The sequence below is a fragment of the Strix aluco genome, chromosome 8 (assembly GCF_031877795.1).
Source record: "Strix aluco isolate bStrAlu1 chromosome 8, bStrAlu1.hap1, whole genome shotgun sequence".
Taxonomy (NCBI): Eukaryota; Metazoa; Chordata; class Aves; order Strigiformes; family Strigidae; genus Strix; species Strix aluco.
Genome location: NC_133938.1, coordinates 29,245,948 through 29,263,751, shown reverse-complemented (window position 1 = coordinate 29,263,751; position 17,804 = coordinate 29,245,948). Strand labels below are relative to the sequence as shown.

Sequence of the window (17,804 nt, the reverse complement as noted above, 5' to 3'; positions counted from 1 at the left end):
CACAGTTAAGAGCAGAAAGAACGTGGTGCTTAAGCAGTTTGTGTTCAGTGGTCCTTCACTGCATGGTTCCTAGCACCTCTTGTGCCATCCACTGACAGAACTCTATAAACAGAAAGAAATAAATTTGGTACACTGTACATTCATCTTAGATAAAAAGTTAAAAGGAGCCATTTCTAAGGGCTTTACTTTTCTGGAAAAGGAAAAAAAAAAAAGAAAAAGGCACATTAACCAAGGAACAGAGTGTGACTTTCATTTATTGTCATCAGTTTTTCAGAGCAGGGATGAGTTCTGGAACAATCGCTTACACCAGGCTGGGCCTCCAGCAGCACGTCAGCACCAGCACCCCCGTCGTGCTGTTCCTCTTTCCGGCAGCAGTGGCACGCACCACGGCTGGGCGTATTGCTTGAGCGCAGGCCTCACCCCTGCGGTTTTTGGCACAGACTGGAAAGGAGCATCCATTGCAAGAGATCAGGCCCCACGGGATCTTGCTGGCTGCTGCAGCAAGCACCTGCCTTCTGGCAAAAGCAGTGCTGAGGTACTTATCCACTGTATTGGGGAAGCAGTGACTTCTCTTACAGAATCCAACACACCATAAATTGCCTTTGGCTCTTTCAGTCCCATTACCAGTTAGCATCATCTTCCCAGTTCAACTCGTCTTCTTCACCCCAGCCTGCAGCTTCAGCCTAGAATCATGTAAAATTATCAGCATTAAGGCACATGTACTGTACTTCTGTCCTTAGCACAGCCCCAGGAACCAGGCCTGAGCAGCTTGTGATGGCAGAGCAAGACATTCATCCAGAATGCTGAAAGCCCCTCATAAGACCAAAAATGAAGTGCCAATATTTGCAGCTTTCTGTCTTAAGGAACTTTTAACTACTAAAGGAAACATCCTGAAGACAAGAGCATCTTACATTTTTTTCTAAAATTAAATGCTTGTACCAAACCCATTTCCCATTAAGATCAGAATGCTATAAACTAGATGATTTCTTTCCGCATAGGAAACAGCTGTTGTCCTGCTGTATCCTACCACTACACCTTTGATCTCACCTGTCCCCTGACCCAGCTCTTCTGCTGCTCTGCAGCACTGACCGCACAGGGTTGGTATCACAACAGTCTGCTTTTTTCAAATGTTGTAAACAACTTCGGTTTACAGTTGAGGTTCCTCTCCCTGTGCTACCTGCTACCCCTGTGGTAGCTCTCTTGGGGCTCAGTTAGCAAAACAACTTGAAATCAACACTATTCCCTAATGGAGTTGCCTGGGAGCACTACCTCCCCTCCTAGGAAACAGAAGCTGTCTCCAGAGTCTCTGTGAGGGAGCTACAGGGATTTACCTGCTTATTTACAAAGGCACTTTTATAACCCCCCTGGTTCTCTGAAATGGAGAAATGTCTCAGCTATGTTTTCATGAAAACAAAGCACCCAAAAATCTTTAATCCAGAGGTTCTGGGTTCCTGGTCCTTTATTTATAACACTATTAGGTTTTCCTAGAAGAGCCAGGAGCAACACTGAGTCCTGAGTATCCTCTGTGCCCAAAAGCCTTGTTCTGTTTGTGCCTGGGGCCACACCTGCTCAGCAGCCAGGATCCAGCCTTGTTTTACCTGTCTGACAAACCGTGACTCTCCCTAACATAGTGTAGGGTCTTTGCTTCCTGGATACAGCAGCACAAATTAAAAGCTGGAGTTAAAACTCCTCAGTGCCTTTAGTAGTGTACAAGTTAAGTCTGTTCCCTCCCTGTTTCTTACTACAGCAGCAAGAGATATGTGTTAAGGGCCTGCTGCGTTACCTGCTGCCTGACAAGATGCATCATTCAGAGCTCAGCATCTTAAGGCCGCAGGTAAAGACTCAACTGTACAGTTGTGTGCTGTGATACCCCCTCAGGTTATCCACCCCCTGATGAAGGAGCCGGCTGGTGCTACAACCCTGTGTTGTGCTGTGTGCATGCCTTAGGATCCTCTCAAACATGCAGTCATTTAAACCTCACTGCCTGTGGCCTCTTACCTCAATGACATCAGCTGCTGCAAATTTGGATGAAAACAGCACATTCTGTGAGGCACCTTCTCTGCTGGACGCAACACCAGAGTGACTGGGAACAACCACTTCTGTCCTTGCTTCAGGTAAAATCAAGATAGCTGAAGGAGGTTTAATGTCTGGGATCATGTCAGCAAACCAGTCCAGCTCAGGGTCTTGCACAGGTTTCCTCTTCACTTTGATCGTGAATTCTTCTCCTAGGCCAGACTCCGATGAAGACTTCAACCTCTCCTGAAAGGTCATTTTTGGCAGCACAGTTTCTCCCAGCTGTTCCTGGTGGTCCCACTTGTCATTGCTCCAGCTGTTGCCAGGGCAGGACTTTGTGGGGGGACTCAGTCTGAGACTTCTGAATTCTTTGCTCAGTTGATGGGTACCTGGCAGAGGCCTTGGCATTTCAACTGCATCAGCTTGTGTCACAGTGAGGCAGTTTCCTGAGGACAGTTCAGGACTAGGGCTGCTGGGCTCAACATCATCCCAAGGCTTCTCATCTACATCATGTTCAGCAAAATACGGTCCCATGCTGCCCTGTGGCTCTTGAGGCTGAATTTGAATGTTCACAGTTTTCTCAGTGTCTGTCTCCTCTGGCTCACTCCAATCTGGCCACTCCTCTGCTGCCTTTTCGGAGGTAGTCAAGGAGCTCCTGCTGCTCCCAAGCGTAGTAATGCTTCCCGGAATCCCATTCAGGGAGGACTGAGTGTCTTGCTCTCCTGTGAAAGACAAAGGTGGTGTTACATCCTTATTTCAAGAGAGTGAGTGTAGAGCTGGAGTTGTGCTTCTAACTCTTTGGCAGCACAGGTAGCACCTGGCATGGAAATAAGCTGTAACACTGGCTGCAAAGATGCTTCAGCGCTAAGCTCCTTGCCTGTTAGAAAGCACAGCCACCCTCCTGCTTGCAAAGGAGGGGTGTTCATCTCGGAGCCCTGGGGCAATAAAAGCTGACTGTTGATGAGCAACAGGTGACTGAAAGAAGGCCAGGGAAGTGAACTGAGTCAGCTTCTGAGGCCAGAGAATCTAGAAATCTAGTGTATCTGCCAAGCTGGGGGAGGGCTGAAAAAGCACAGCAGAGAACGTGCTGTAAGGAAACAAATCCAAGGCTGGCTGGCCAGCAGTCTGTGCCTGTCAGATTCCCAAATAACTATTCCCTAGGAAGTCAAGGGTCACGCTCTTGTTCCTTCACTGTTACCTTCCTTGATTCACCCACTCTCTTTCAGATCAGCACATGGGGAAAATTAATGTCTTTTCCAGCATTTCATTTGTAGGACACAATTTCTAGAAGGGAAGAGCCAGTGCAAAGTTTTACCTGTCTTTAAAGCCAGTGGATTGTCTTGTCGCACAGAAGGCTTCCTGACAGGCACATTCCCAGAGATGGGGAACACACTAGAATTGTTCTTCAAGGGCCGAGAGGTTTGATTTCTCCGATTGCTTAAAACATGACTGGGGGAGTCTGCAGGGACAAAAGACAAGAAAGGACAGCAATTCCCCAAGGTGTGTTGTCAGTCTTAGTTGAAGCTGCCCGCAGCGTTGTTATTTGCGACACTGGCAGGCAGTACTGAACGAAGACTGGCGCAGCAATCCAACAGCTGCACGTCACACAATACTCCTCTGTTCCTGCCAGCTGCAGCTTTTGCCAGGACAAAGTTTGGGCAACTGTAAATGGGCAGTTTCTGCTGATACGTTCTTTCAGGAAATACACAATGAACAAACTGTGATCGGAACAGATGCTTAAAAACTGCTGTCAGCCCCCTGGCTGGATGCAAAAGCCCAGCTCCTGTACCGCCTGGCATCACAGATCCCCCAGTACCTGCCTCTTGTACAAAAGCACAGCACTGGTAGTCACAACAATTGAAAGCATAAGCAAACTCACGCCACTACACAAACCCTCTCATGCCTGGGCATGAGCAAAGCCACTTCCAGGACCAGGAGTCTGTACCCCAGAGGCTGTGGGCAGCCCCTCGTACCAACCCAAGGTGAGGTGGGGTGGCAGGCGGTCAAGGCCACGCTTTGAAGCTGCTCCGGGCTGCTTTGTTCCCCTGGGCCAGCCATGACAGCTTGGCAGGCGCCTAGTTCCTGTTCATTTGGAGGAATTGTGGCAGTGATTCCCTGGCCTCGGCTGGCCGAGGCCCTGTTGCCGCCACCCCAGCACAGCATGGCTTGGGCCAGCACTGCCATGGCTTCCAGCAGTGCTGCCAGCCAGCCGGGCCCACCGAGGCTCGGCGTTATCAGTGCAGAGATGCGCAGCCTGGCGCTCCAGAAAGGGCTGCAGTGAGCACGCAGCACCCCCCGCCCCAGAGGGCCCTCAAGAAAAGGTACATCCTTTCAGGGGCTCACGAAAACAGCTTATTAACCCTCACGTGTTCAACCTCTGGTACTGTTTTTTGCAGGTTGTCACTCACTGTTGAGGACAAAGGTGGGTTTTTTGTTCTTTGTCAATAGTTAAATCAGGTGTAATTTTAAATATATTCTGAAAAACAAACCTGGTTTTAGCATGCAACCCAAAGGGGTTTATTTACTATAGTCTACTAAAATAATGTGAAGAAAAATAATGCCACAAGCCATCCACAGATTTTAATAAAGGGGGGTAGCTGTCAGTACACACATAATCAGGAAGAAAGTATTTATATTTAAATCGATCTCTTGTGCGTTTCATTTGGTATCTATATGTCTAAAGTAGAACAAATGCCGATTGTTCCCTCCAGTTATAAGCATTCTCAGTTTCAATATCCAGAAAAGCTTTCCCTTAGTACACTTGGTTCCAAGTGATCTAGCACGTGCAGGGGCTACTGTCTTCGTTTGGATTAGCTGAAAAGCCTCCTGAGAGCTGAGAAAATAGGGAAGTTCGTATTTCTTTTCCAATCTATGAATAGAAATTGGGGGAAGAGGATGAGATTTACTATTTTTAAAAACATGAAGGACAGAGGGAATATTAAACAACTATCTGGATAAGTACGTAAGTCCTTTAGAAGGGCAGTATAGTTTTTGCACCAAACACACACACTTAATCTCCTTTACTTAGAGGTTCTTAAATGAAGATAAGATTTAAACTTTTTTACACATATTTCCTACATTTAAAATACTTCTATATAACTCTTCTTCTGGTATCATTTCTGTATCTGCAAACAGCACCTAATTTAATAGAAAAAAGCTAAACTTCAATTCTAACCTGTCAACAGCAACAGATTAATCATCCAAGAAATTCTGCCTATGCTGCTTGGACAGAATGGGCGAGAATCCCGAGCGTGCTCTGACTGTATCATTTACCTTCTGGGGAGAGATCAGCAGTTTTCATGAAACTTGGTGCAGAGCTTTTGAAAATCTTCGTTCTTTCTCCACCTACAACTACTTCAGGTCCAAGGAGGGAGACGAGAACTGCTAAGCTGTGCAGCGTTATCGCAACGATAGAGTCGCTGGTATCTCGAAGGCCCAGCAATACCTACACCAAGAACAACGTAACATTACCAAGAACAGGGAATTCTGCTTTTTCACTTCTTCCCCCTTTAAATGTTATATTTGCAGCACATTTCATTTCTATGATCTCCCACAGCTCTCGGTAGATACTGGACATTGTTCCATAGCATAAAATCAGCCTTGCACTGTACCACAAGCTGAGGAGGGTGGCCGATCCCAGTGCCCGGTGAGCACTGGACCCCAACGCCAAGGCACCCCGAGCTGGGACCACTCACTCCTCCCCCTTGACAGCTGTGGTGTGAAACAGAAACAGCCTCTTGCTGGGAGATCAAGGCCAACAGGTATTGGTGCAAGTGGTGCCTGTGACAGAGGGTTTAACAAAACCAGCACTCCAGATCAGGACGGGGTGTATTAGGGCTTGCATAGAAAGGTTGCAAACTGTCTGTGGCCAGCACTACGAGACCCTAACTTTAAGCTAAGAACCAACCCAAGCAGCACAAATCCCATATTCTAGGATATAGCACGTATTGTTTCGCTGTCCTTAACCTGTGGCAAGATGATGTTTTTCAATTCCTCCCGAGAGAACAGTTCTGCGTAGGCATGAATGTGAGACAGCAGCACCATTCGAACGTGCTCCTCGTGAACCTCAAATAGCTTGAGCAGCACAGGAATGACGTGTGTCTGGAACAAGGCCGGCGACAGGAGGCAGCTGGTCTGGCTTTCTCCAGTTTGCTCTAGGAAGAGAGGTGAAGATGGGAAAAGGCTGCTTCAACGAGAGACAGCTCGCCCAAAAGCCACACACTGAGAAACCATCCCAGCTGAGATCTACAGTGTCACCCCTCCGCCAGGTCTGACTCCCTGTCAGCTGCCCCCACGGCTTGCTTGGGATGTCAGGGAGGCAGCAGTGCCAGTGTCCACTGCGCAACGCCAAGGGCTCTGAGCACTGAAGGTCAGTCACAAGGCAGCTGCTGCTTGGCTGAAAGCACCAGTGGCTATTTCAGAAACACTTTTAAGAGAGGGGAGACAAACAGCAGGGAAGAGAGCTGGGGATCCAGCAAGCCATGCTGAACACCTCACAGAGGAAAGGAGAAGAGACTGAGGGCCCTTACAAGAGAATGAGTGCGGTGGCAGAAGAAAAAAGGGCTGGCAGGGTAGGGGCAAAGTGAGAAGAAGGGTAGGCAGTGAGCCACTCAAAAGCCTGGGCTGGGAGGGTGGGGTGACACGTAAAGCCCAGGCAATTGCTAGTTCTCCGAGCATCAGCAGAGCCGGGGAGAGTGCTGCAAACAGGGAAGCACACCTAGCTGTCCAGTTCTGTATGCTACAGCATTTGTTCTGGTTAAACACCGCTATTCCCTCGATTCAGTGGAACGACTACTCTGAATTCATTCCAAACTTGTCAGTAATAATTGTGAAGAGAGAAAGTATTTAAAGGTCACCTTTCTTTGGACCCAGCAGATGAGGAAGAAAACTCTTGACAGCTACAGGTTCTGCAAACACGAGCTGATTGAGTAGAAGAGGCACCAGCCGTGACGCTATCAGCTCCTCTGACAAGCTGGCCACCCTGTCCAGCAGGAATCTGCGTTCCAGGAGAGAGCAGTCAGCATCAAGGCAGCCTTCCGTGCATTTACGACTGTTTCCCTTAATATCACTGTCCCCTCTTTTTGCATCTGCCTCATCTCCTAGCGAGTGTCCTGTTACAGCCTCCCACTCAGCATGCACTCTAACCTAGGAGGGTGCCTGAAAGCCTCAGCTCCTGCCTGCAGCTTTCAGGCAAAGATAAGACGGAACAGCCTCTCTGCCTGAAAAAGGGGCAACACTGCCATATCTTTAAGCAAAGTATTCATTCCCTCCCTCAGTAAACACTGCTGTTACAGAGACAGGGGGAACCATTCAGAATGCTCCTGCTAAGATCCCCTTTCTCCTCTCATCTCCTCCACTTAGTCTCAAACTAGTGAAATCAAATTAGTGTTACATGCTGGTGACCACAGAAGTATAAAACAGGCAGGACAATAGCTCTGTAAGAACACCCAAGCTCTTTTATATGGGGGGGGGGGAGGGAGGGGGGGTGGGGTGGGGGGCACGGAAATCAGCTTCTCCCTTTTCCAGGCCCAGATAATGCCATGACTACACAGAAGCTTCCCTTACAGAAAACTTCTTGGGGGCCATGGCAATAGGATTTCCTGCAGATACAGCACTACTGCAGTCGAGACACCCACTACAGACAGCAGCTTCACCCAGACAGGGCTGGCACCACAAGATTAATTCACCCAACACATCTCACTGAAAACTCATTAGCAGTTTACAAGATCTGCCTAAATGGAAAAAATTTTCAGCCTCAAGAGGTGCCTGGTGCTAGATTTCCCTTTTCTGCAAAGTCACATCTAAAATAAACCTACTTCTAAGAATGAGGCGAGGGGAAGATTCTTTTTTTCCAGCACATTAAGAGAAGCTCTCTCATATTTTAGAGTATTTTGAAACGGGGCAAGCAGATAGCCTTTGTGTGAAGCAAGAGGAGCCCGCGGCGGCTCCAGTGAGGAGCTGTTTGCCAGAGCTTGAGCAGACGAGCAGTTAGGCCACGCTACAGCACAGGAACAGGCTTTTCAAGTGATTCCTGCTTAGCCATGGTGCAGTGGGAGATGGGACAGTGCTGCTAAAGCAGGGTGAAGAGAACCTGGATAATTTAACTTCTGCTAATAATGTCAGCATTATGCCCCACAAAATGCATTAACTCCATTAGAACATGGACAATGGAAAAATTCTTTCCTTTTCATATCCCTGTACTCCTGTTCTTGACGCCAAGCTTCTGTTCTGGGCTCTGCAGAGTTCAACCCAGCTGCTAGCAACCAGACAGGATTCAGAAAAGCACCCTGAAGTGACGCATGGCACTACAATCTGGTCCCTGACTGTTTCTCCAGCGACAGCAATTGGCCTGGAGCAGGTGAAAGCACTGCTGTCCGTAGGGCTGCACACAGCCTCCCTCCGGAGGCTGGCGAGTATCAGAACGATGCAGAGCCCAGCAGGTACCGCTCCTCCCAAACACCAACCCATTCACAAGAAACCAGGAAAGGAGGGAGTGAAGAGTTTCCTCTCTGATGCGACCATTACTTTGGCTGCAGTACCCAAAATAACACAGAGCAAACAACGTTCTGCCAAAGCAATCAAAATCTGCCACCTGAGAAGCCACCTCTCCGGCCACAAGCCTTCCCAGTTTCCCCCCCAAGTCCCATTCAGCATAAGTATTGCTGAAATTAGAAGCTTCCAGATTATAGTTCTTTCACTTACTTGAAAAATTCAGTTTTTTCCTCCTCGGACTTTACTGTTAAGGTCTTCAGAAAATTCACAACTTCCAGAAAATCATTCCTAAGCACAAAAACGAAGGCTGTCAAGTGTGATCCTTATTGATGCTTAAACCACCCACAACTAAGAGACTGCAAATCCCCGTCCTTCACTTAGCAGGGAGAACCAGACAGAGGCACACAAGTCAAATGCCAGTGGACCACAAACTCCAGCCCGGAGGGATGACCAGTTACCCGAAAGCTGCGCCTGCGCAGTGCTGCACTGTGAAGTCAGGAATTCACAGGGAGACCTGGGCAATGCGGCATCAGCCACCTCTGACCACCTTCGGTGAGATGAGGAGGACAAAGTGCCACCCTGCACTAACACCACCACCCAGAGAGGCACTCGGGTGACAGCAGACACAGCTCGGTGTGGATTATCTTGGAGCCTGCTTTGCTCCAGCAGCATCACTAATGATTTTATTTTCTAGAGTGTTTCCCACCACCTCCCATGAGCTTGGTGAGATCCAACTGACTGCGTGTGACTAAAGGACACGCTTCTGTCACCACTGCCAGCTCAGCACCTCATCTGGAAGGCTGATAATGCTTTCTTAATTTAGGGAGTCTCTTTGACAAAGATCCCTGTAAGAGGTAGGGATTAAGTCCGCACTTCCCATCTGATAAGTGACACACCTTCACAAAATTAACACATTTGCAACACAGAAATAAGCAGTATCAAGACATACCAAGAGAGGCAGGATATTCCTTTCCTTACCTGAAGAACTCGTGAGACAATAAGCTGGACAGTGGCGGACGACATTTTGGATCTGGATTCAGCAGTGTACAGTGCAAGGTTTGCTGAAAGCTGGAGAGAATATCTGCTGAAACTGAAATCCAGAGCACCTACAGTTAGATTTCCCTCTCAAGACTAAACAAGCTATGTTCAGGAATCCTCCACCCTCCCAAAAACTTATTTTTAGCTCTAGTTGATAGCAAAATTGCTCACATCTGTCCCTAAAGGAAGGGAAAAGAACATTTCCATTTCTCTTCCTAAGTTGCTGGGCTATTGGGGCACCAGGGAGTGCTGCTGTCCTCCCAAGATGCCTCCCGCTCCCTCCCTGTGAGAAGGGGACAGCCCCTGCTCAGCTGCGGCACAGGGCACCCACGCTCCCACGTCCGTAACCCTCGATGAAGCGGCTGGTGGGGCAGGACCAAGCGAGCCTCCGAGCGCTGCGGAGCGGATCTGGGAGAGCTCGTGACCTCCAGCCACATCTGACCACCTCCAAATGCAGAAAAAGGGGAATACAGGAGAAGCCGAAGTCTGCATTTTAGCTTAGCAAACACGAGGAACAACAACGGCCACCGAACCTGTAGCACATCTGCCACCTGCAACAAAAGGCAAACGGCTCGACACACACAAGGAATAAGCTACAGAGGCCCGTCGACAGCAAAATAAACATGCGCCATTCCTCACCCTGATCATTTAGGACCGTCAGGAGATTTTCAACCATTGTTCCAAATGCGTAGGCATCCCTTGCGTGCCCATAGCTGTTGGGCAGAATTTTGAAATCTGCAGACTGAAAATAAAACCAAAAAGATCAGCAAAGCAGGAGTTTATGAAATACTTGGTAGTTTCCATGAGTCTCTATTGCCGCCCCCACCATATATACTCTCCAATTCTTTTTATAGCAGCAAAGCTCCATTAAGTACTCTACAAGTAGAATAAAATGCTAAAAAAACCTCCACTGGGGAAGTTATAACCCAAAGGAGCAACTACATCATGACAAAACAATTCCCCGATGAATGCACGTAGCAACTGCAGGTCAACAGCTTTCAGCCTTTCTATGGAAACAGGTGATAATTAGAGAGAGGAAGAGCACTCCTTTAGCAACTCATAGGATGCTTAGCAGATAGAGGGACTAACAAGGGAAACAAAGGCTGTTACAAGAGCTACACAACCGTGTGACCACAGGGATATGGGCAGCCTCAGCAACTACTCGGTAATTCTTGCAAAGCTTTGGTGATTTAGAAGCATTAAAGCAGCAACACCAAGTGTTTGAAAAATATTATGAGAACCTGCTGTCCTGTCACTCCTCATTCAGAATTTCACTTTCCTGTGCCCCACACACCATTCCCAAACCACGGATGGGACGGAAGGGGGTTAAAAAAAAAAAAAAAAAGAGAGTAAACCTCAGGTATTTTCCAATAGCCGCTTCCTCCCATTCAGGCATAAGGAAATAAAACATGTGAATGAAAACTATTCCCCGAATATCGCACTTTTATTTGCTGCCAGCAAGAAGCTCCTCCAGCAAGCGATGTCACTCACCATCTCCTCGCAAGGGATGCACGACTGGTCTCGTACCGACCTGACGTGACAGAGGAACTGGAAGGAGAAGAGGGGAGACGTGAGCTGCCTCGAGCTTTAGCAGTCAGTGTGACTGCCATGCTCTTTGCATTGTTGTGCACCACCATGCACACCAGTTGCGCGTCCGCCTGATCCCTTCTGAAAGGTGATACACGCCAGGGACACTCAATACAGTTCGTGAAGGATTTGCGGATCCTCTGGGAGAAAAGGCGATAGACATTTACAACACGGTGCCAGGCTGCAGCAATGACTCTGCACAGCATGCAGCAGAAATCAAACCACCAATTTTTCTGCTAAGACCAGTAACAAGCAATGACGATGCCAGCAGGAAAAGCTAAGGAGTCACTTAAATTATTTTCCTTGTTGATTCATTTCAGCCTGGATCTTTCTGCTTCACACGAAAAGCTTTTTTTTTTTTTTTAGTTTGTTTTTAAATCGGTCCAGAGGAGCAAAGATTTTTCACTCTCCCCAGTCTTAACCTACCCTTCAACCCGCAGACTCCCTTAGAAAAGTAGCTGCTTTTTGGCTAATGGGGAATTTCTGTTTGTGTAGACATTGTAGTTTATAGTTACAGTCCTTAGAGCAAAGATTCAGGTCAGAGCTGGAAGTGAGCCAACATGCTTAACAGTAAATTCAGATAACTGGAAGGACTTGGGCCTTCACATCCATGGGTGGCCAGCTTCCATAGGCAGCCAGGAGCCCTCTCCCGGGCATCAGAGTGCACTTTGCTTGGCTCTTACCTCCGGGGTGGCTTCTTCAAAGTTACACACTGTTTCCATTCCTCCCAGCTTCCAGTGCCCATCCTCACTTACAAACACGGATGATAAACAGACATTGTTATGCGTTAGGTTTCCCTAAAACATAGGAAAAAAAAAAAAAAGGATAACAGACTCGGGGATAGATGAAGATGTAAAATTTTAATCAGCACTGAGTGCTGAGGAAAAGCTGCCAAAAAGCACACAATTCCACAGGTCCTTCGGGATTTTGTAGGCGACTAGCAGGTGTCAGGCAGAAGGGCTGGGGTTTTAGAGCAGACAAAGCTGTAATTGTCACAGCCCTTGCAATACGACTGTTAAATCCAGAGAAGACCTCCAACTATGAACACAAAGCCCAAAAACTACAGTCTGAGCTGGGATTTAACTGCAGTCCTGGACAAACACGCAGTGCCAAAACAGGGGAGCGGTGGCACCAATCTGCGACACGTGGCAACAGCTGTAAATAAATGCCAAGGCCTAGCAATCCCGTTTCCCTAACGTAAGCAGCACTGCAAGCAGATGTCAATTCACGAATTGAGAACTGCTCCCCAACTTCCAAAACCCACAGCATTTTCAATTACCCTTCCTCCTACAAAGCAGCCAATGATTTTAGCAGTTTCAGCCTAAAAGAACTGTGGGGGGTGTGTCTGTCTTTGCGAGGAATCAGGAATGAGACAGTCACCCAGGCAAGCCCAGGTACGACGCTCTCCTGTCACATTTGGTCTGGCTCCCACCAAAGCCTGATGACTGCTGCCAGTGGTACCTACCCTGTCATGGAGGAAGATGAGCGCCAGCAACACGTCGTAGATCCCTGCGCAGATTTCTGCAGAAGAGAGCGTCTCCAGGACCACCTCCAAAGGCTTCACACGTTCTGTAACCAGGTGGATCCCATTTGCTTCCACAGTACAAGAGAGGAAGCGCAGAAGGCAAGGGTGGCGCAAGGTTTTCAGGTGCTTCCAGGAACAAAGACATCTGTTAAATCTCATCCAAGGCATCTCTTTTGGCTGCAGAGCTTAGCCTTGTACTTTTAGCCACGTTTTCTGCTTGAATTTAGACAGCCCATCCCTGCTCCTCACCAAGCACTCTGCACACTCACTCACTCACTGCAGAACTTTTTATAACACACCTAGATACGAAGTCTTACACAGAATAAACACGGTATTTCAGGTAGGATCCACCCAAGAAAGACTCTCTGACTTGTATCTGCAGGAAGAGACCAGGGCTCTGCAAAGGAACGCAGGTATTGCTATCTGAACATGGCTTCCCGCCACTGCTCGCACCGTGCGGCGCCCGATGAGCTTCGCAGCTGCCCCTTTTCCCCCCTGCACGGCGGGTGTTGGCAGCTGGGGTCAACTTCGACCTTTTCTCCCACCCTTACTCCCCAAGGGTTTGGCCCTCATTAACTGATTCCCACCCCTCCAAGACAAAGGAGGGACAGCTCTGACAGGTCTGTCCCAGGCACACTCTCTACAGTACCTTGGCAGCTTTATTAACCTTATCTTCGTTCTCTCGCTTGTACACAAAGACCGAAGCAAGTTTGCCATCTTGTAGCACGGCTGGATAAATTGTGTGTCCAGTTGGCAGCGTGAACGGCGGCTCTTCTAGCGCGTAGCTCTTTAAAGCGCTGTTCTCCGAGCCCATCACTTGCAGAGTTGGGCCGTTGTAGAGGTTCCCTCTCGATGACAAACAGGCCTTTGGGTGAAGGAAGATTTTTTTGGACAGATTTAGCTCCCACGGGCGCTGTCCAGTTCGCCTTCAGAGCATTTTCTGCAAAGCATGAAACAGCCATGAAGAGCCCCCTCCTACCAGTATCCTCTCCTTCAGTTTAAGGACAAGAATAAAATCCCCATCATTTATTTTGCAAAGGAAACCAAATGCCCACAAAAGGGTTCAGATCAACAGGCGAGCAGCTCTCTAGCTGTGGAGCTAGGACTGCGCTGGTGTCTGTGTCAGCATCACCACCAGACATCACCAGCTCTGACACAGTACAGCGTCCACAACTAGTCCTGGACCTGGCTACTGAACCGAGAATCCACCCAACCCAGGACCCACTGATACCCCCAGCCATGCAGACACCTACTCCAGAGGTTTAATTCAGCTTAAGCACAGTCAGCAGTTAGGAAGTGCGACTGCCACCGCCTTAGGGCACAAGGAGCCCCTGCCCTGCTTAAAAGCAGCCGTTCCCCAATTCTCCAAGCCACAGAGGATTTCAGTGAAGCTATAGTCAGGTAACCTCCCCCAGCAGCACGATTTCCCCCCCACCCCAATTACCTTCTCTCCATCTGATAAATACTCATCGGCCTGCCAACCCTTCCTTCCTCCCACAGCCTCTGTCAGGAAGAGGCTGACACAGATTTTTGTGCTGCTTCCTCGCATACAAAACTGGTAAAACAAACACGCTGATTGCAGAGGCTCTTTTAGAAAACACTGACCGAGCATATGCTCTGTAATCAGGCTTGTGATCGCAGGCTACAGGCGAGACCCTGAATACTGGTCTGTGTGCAGAAGTTAGCAAACAGTCTTTAGTGACAAGAGAAGGAGAGAGCAAAACCTCAGTTTTCAGGAAAAGTGGGGGAAAAAATTGCCCACCCCCAAGCATTTTTTTTGCAACTGCTTTTTTGTGGTTGTTTTGAGCCATGACCTGAGGCTTCAGGAGGGCAACAACATGGGAGCCTCTCAGCTCCCTGGCAGAGCTGTTCCAGCAAAGCTGCTGCTCCAGCCCCTCTCCCACATCTCCAGCTCAAGCTGCCCCAGGAGCTCCGAGGACAGCGGCACTGGGGGCTTCTAGAGAGAGAGCTGGAGAGAGCTTGTCTGTTACGGTCTCCTGCCTTCTTTTCAGTGCTTCAGTTAAGAATTAGTTATTTAAATGGTTGCACCCTTTCCTCAAAGTGTCCTGTATTTCAACATGTTATGATCTGATGCTTTTATTAAACAAATATGCCAGTTGCACAACCCCCTAGTCAACAAGAGCACTGGGAAGGAGCAGAACGCTGCCTTTCAATAGATTTCATACAAATCCTTGCTCGCATGATTTAATTGCCCTCGCTAACTGTTCTGTAACAAACAGGTAGCTGCAACTCCAGACGCGCTTCTCGCTGGGAGGAATGAACCCTAGGAACACATCAGATATGGGACCCAGAACACATGACAGCTCTGAACTGTTTGATGTGAACAGACCTTAACCCTCCAGAGCGTACAACCACCGCTAGTCTGAAATTGTGGGGTTTTTAAAATTGAGCTTGTGTGTCCCAATCCACTTAAAATCTAACACTGAATTAACTACAGAACATGGAACCTGCTATCATTTCCTTCCCCTCTAGTGTCACAAATGGATCTGCGCCTTTTCAGTGCCGATTGCTTTAATGTGACCTTTAAGAAATAAAGGGAAAGCTATCGAAGTCTAAACTGCGGCTTCCCAACACCACATAGAGGGGCCAACAGGTGAAAAGGAAATACAGTGCAGCAGCTACACACATTTCCAAAAGGACTTTCTTGCGAACTCCTTGGCACAAGAGGATTCACACTGCCCTGTGAGAGGAAGGGCTCCTCTGCAGGCAGTGCCTGGAGCTCTCTCCAGCTCACCCTGTGTGATGGCACCGGCTGCTCCTCCTGGGCACAGCCCAGCGCATTTACCTGCCTTCTCTGCTCTTCTCCCCTTTGCTTTGTTTGCTAGCTCTACCGTAATTATTTTTCAGTCAGATTTTGTGTGAAGGACAGCTGAAGGTATCTGAACTGACCTAGTGCTGCGCGTTCCTCCACATACGAGCATACTCACCGGTTACAAATTTGGCTTCAGAGATGCCCTGCAGTTCACAAATATCGTAACATCAGAGTAACTCAGATAACTGCAATCGACTCGAGTGCTACTGTACAACAACAGCTCCAAACAAGCACCCCTGCTCCAGGTAACCGCCTCCCAGGAGGAGCCCAGCAACTCTCGGTTTCAAACGCCGAGCACCTCCAAGAGAGCAGCTTCCAACAACCAAGCGGCAAGAGCAGCGTGTGGAACCACGAGCCATGCTCTTCAGGAACATGTCAGCTTCACAAAACTATCGCTTGGTTTCTTTTCTTTTTCACAGCACTCCAAAACATGTTGGCTATTGAAACTGCAGCAGGCAAAAGCACTGCAAAGGTGTGCACCTAGGTGTGGCCAAAAACCACAGAAGAATTCTTCTGATGTTAAACTGTCAGTCACACAACTACACTGTGCAACGACCACATTAGGCTTTGTGGGTTGAGAGCATTACCCGCATTATAACCCCTTAATACCTTATTTTCAATAAATTGTAAACACGAACATTAGATGTAACACACAGTGCACCCTGAGACGGAGGAGCCTGGCAGGGAAAGCCAGAAGGACTGGTAATTAAGAACAATTTGGGTTTCCTACCATAAACAGTGTTACGAGTTGGAATTTCAGTTGAGCTTCTCTGCCGAGTGATAGCACCCCGCACACAAGGTGTCCACCTGAAGCACATACACTAAGCTCTGTCCCGCCACTGCTAAGAGCGAGGCAGTTCCCGGCTTTCCACTCGCCCTGCCCACCACCTCCCACGCCAGCAGAGCCTCCTGGAAGCCGCTGCCAGAGGTTTCGGGAGCTCCACTCCCAAAGGCAGACACTTCCCAACACGGCAAACGCAAAGGTCCGGCGGCGCCCTGCGCAAGCAGCGCCGCGAAGGCCGAGCAATAGGCGATGGCCTCTCTGGGAAAGGAAGCGCGACTGTATCCCACCTCCTGAAGGGCGGTTCAACCCCGGACACCCGGCGTAGGGACAGAGCACGCGTGGTAACACGGGGGCTCCCCGAGAAATGACACCGGCTGCCGCGAGCAACGCCGCTGCCTACAGCGCGCTCAACACAACTACAGTCACCAATGCGGTATTTGCTTTTTTCCCCCGAAAAAGCGAGCCTTTGCCTCCACCGCATACCCTGCCTGCGAGCTCCAGACCCCCGCGCGGAGGGAGGGCAGTGTCACCACCTCCCCCGCCGGCCTGGCAGGACCTGTCCTGAGCGCGGCCTGCGGCAGCTCGCCAGCAGGACAAGGTGGCACCGGCTGCAGCCCAAGCGGCCGGCCCGGCCGGCCCCAGGCGCGATGCCACGTCCCGCAGGCAGCGCCAGGCCGGGCACCACCGGGGACCCGCGGGAGGCTGCCCGGGCGCCAGCGGAGCTGGGGTCACCGCCGCCCCGGGGCGGGTGGAGGAGCGGAGCCCTGGTCACCCCCACTCACCGCTGCCCCCGCCCCAAGCCCCCCATGAAGGGCCTCCGCCATTAGCCCCTGCCACCTTCCACTACCTGCCTCCGCCATTAGCCCCTGTCACCCCCCGCCACCTGCCCCTCCCCGCCGCCTCCCGCCCCGGTCACCCCCCCGAGCGCCCCCTCCCCACCTGCTCCCCGCCGGCCCGGCCCGGGAGGGGGGAGGGGGGGGAGGTGCCGCCTCGGCCCCGCCGGCCGCTCCCTCCCTCACAGCGCGGCCGCCGACTCCCGCTTCCGGCAGCGCCGCCCCGCCGAGCCGGGCGGGCGGAGCGCCGCCCCCTGCCTTGCGCGCCCCCTGGCGGTGGGCGGTGGGCGGGGCGAAGCGGGCGGTCCCCTTGCACGAACGAGCGGCCCGCGAAGCGGCGGCCGCCATTTTGGTTGTGGGCGAGTGTCCCCCTCAGGCCGCCCTTGCCCTTTCGGCGGCCGTTCCGTGCCGGCAGCGAGCCCGCCCCCGGCCCGCGTCCGCCAGCCCCTGGGGGATCGCGGCAGCAGCTGAACACCGGCGGGAACCGCAGCCCACCCGTGTGCAGCCCGTGCTGGGGTCAGCCCCGCGGCTCCCGCCTGCGCTGCGGTCCAGGCCCCACAGCAGCGGCCGGGCTTGTCCTCCCGCCAGCCCCGTCCTCCATTGCTGCCGCTCGGTGCCTCAGGCGCGGTGCGTCGGCCGGACCCTCCGCCTGAACCGCCTTTGCTGTGTGATTTATGGGTCTCGGGCGCTTGGGGACTA

General features: G+C 50.4%; 1 protein-coding gene across 4 annotated transcripts; it reads right to left on the bottom strand.

Moving 5' to 3' along the window:
• Positions 1-236: 236 nt before the first annotated feature.
• On the bottom strand, positions 237-17,333 carry SCYL3 (SCY1 like pseudokinase 3). Of its 4 annotated transcripts, none has more exons than XM_074832896.1 (14): positions 17,212-17,333; positions 13,305-13,595; positions 12,596-12,781; positions 11,814-11,927; positions 11,035-11,091; positions 10,183-10,285; positions 9,484-9,595; positions 8,716-8,793; positions 6,870-7,009; positions 5,980-6,167; positions 5,287-5,458; positions 3,329-3,472; positions 1,999-2,735; positions 237-683 (listed from the first exon to the last, which is right to left on the bottom strand). In XM_074832896.1, the coding sequence occupies exons 2-14, from the start codon at positions 13,467-13,469 to the stop codon at positions 621-623; spliced, it is 2,259 nt and encodes a 752-aa protein (XP_074688997.1). In that variant the 5' UTR covers positions 13,470-13,595; positions 17,212-17,333; the 3' UTR covers positions 237-620. The 4 variants fall into 4 exon arrangements, with proteins under 4 accessions (XP_074688997.1, XP_074688998.1, XP_074689001.1 ...); XM_074832897.1 differs by having other exon boundaries at positions 13,305-13,520; positions 17,212-17,329; XM_074832900.1 differs by lacking the exon at positions 17,212-17,333 and having other exon boundaries at positions 12,596-12,699; positions 13,305-13,439.
• Between the last annotated feature and the right edge of the window lie 471 nt (positions 17,334-17,804).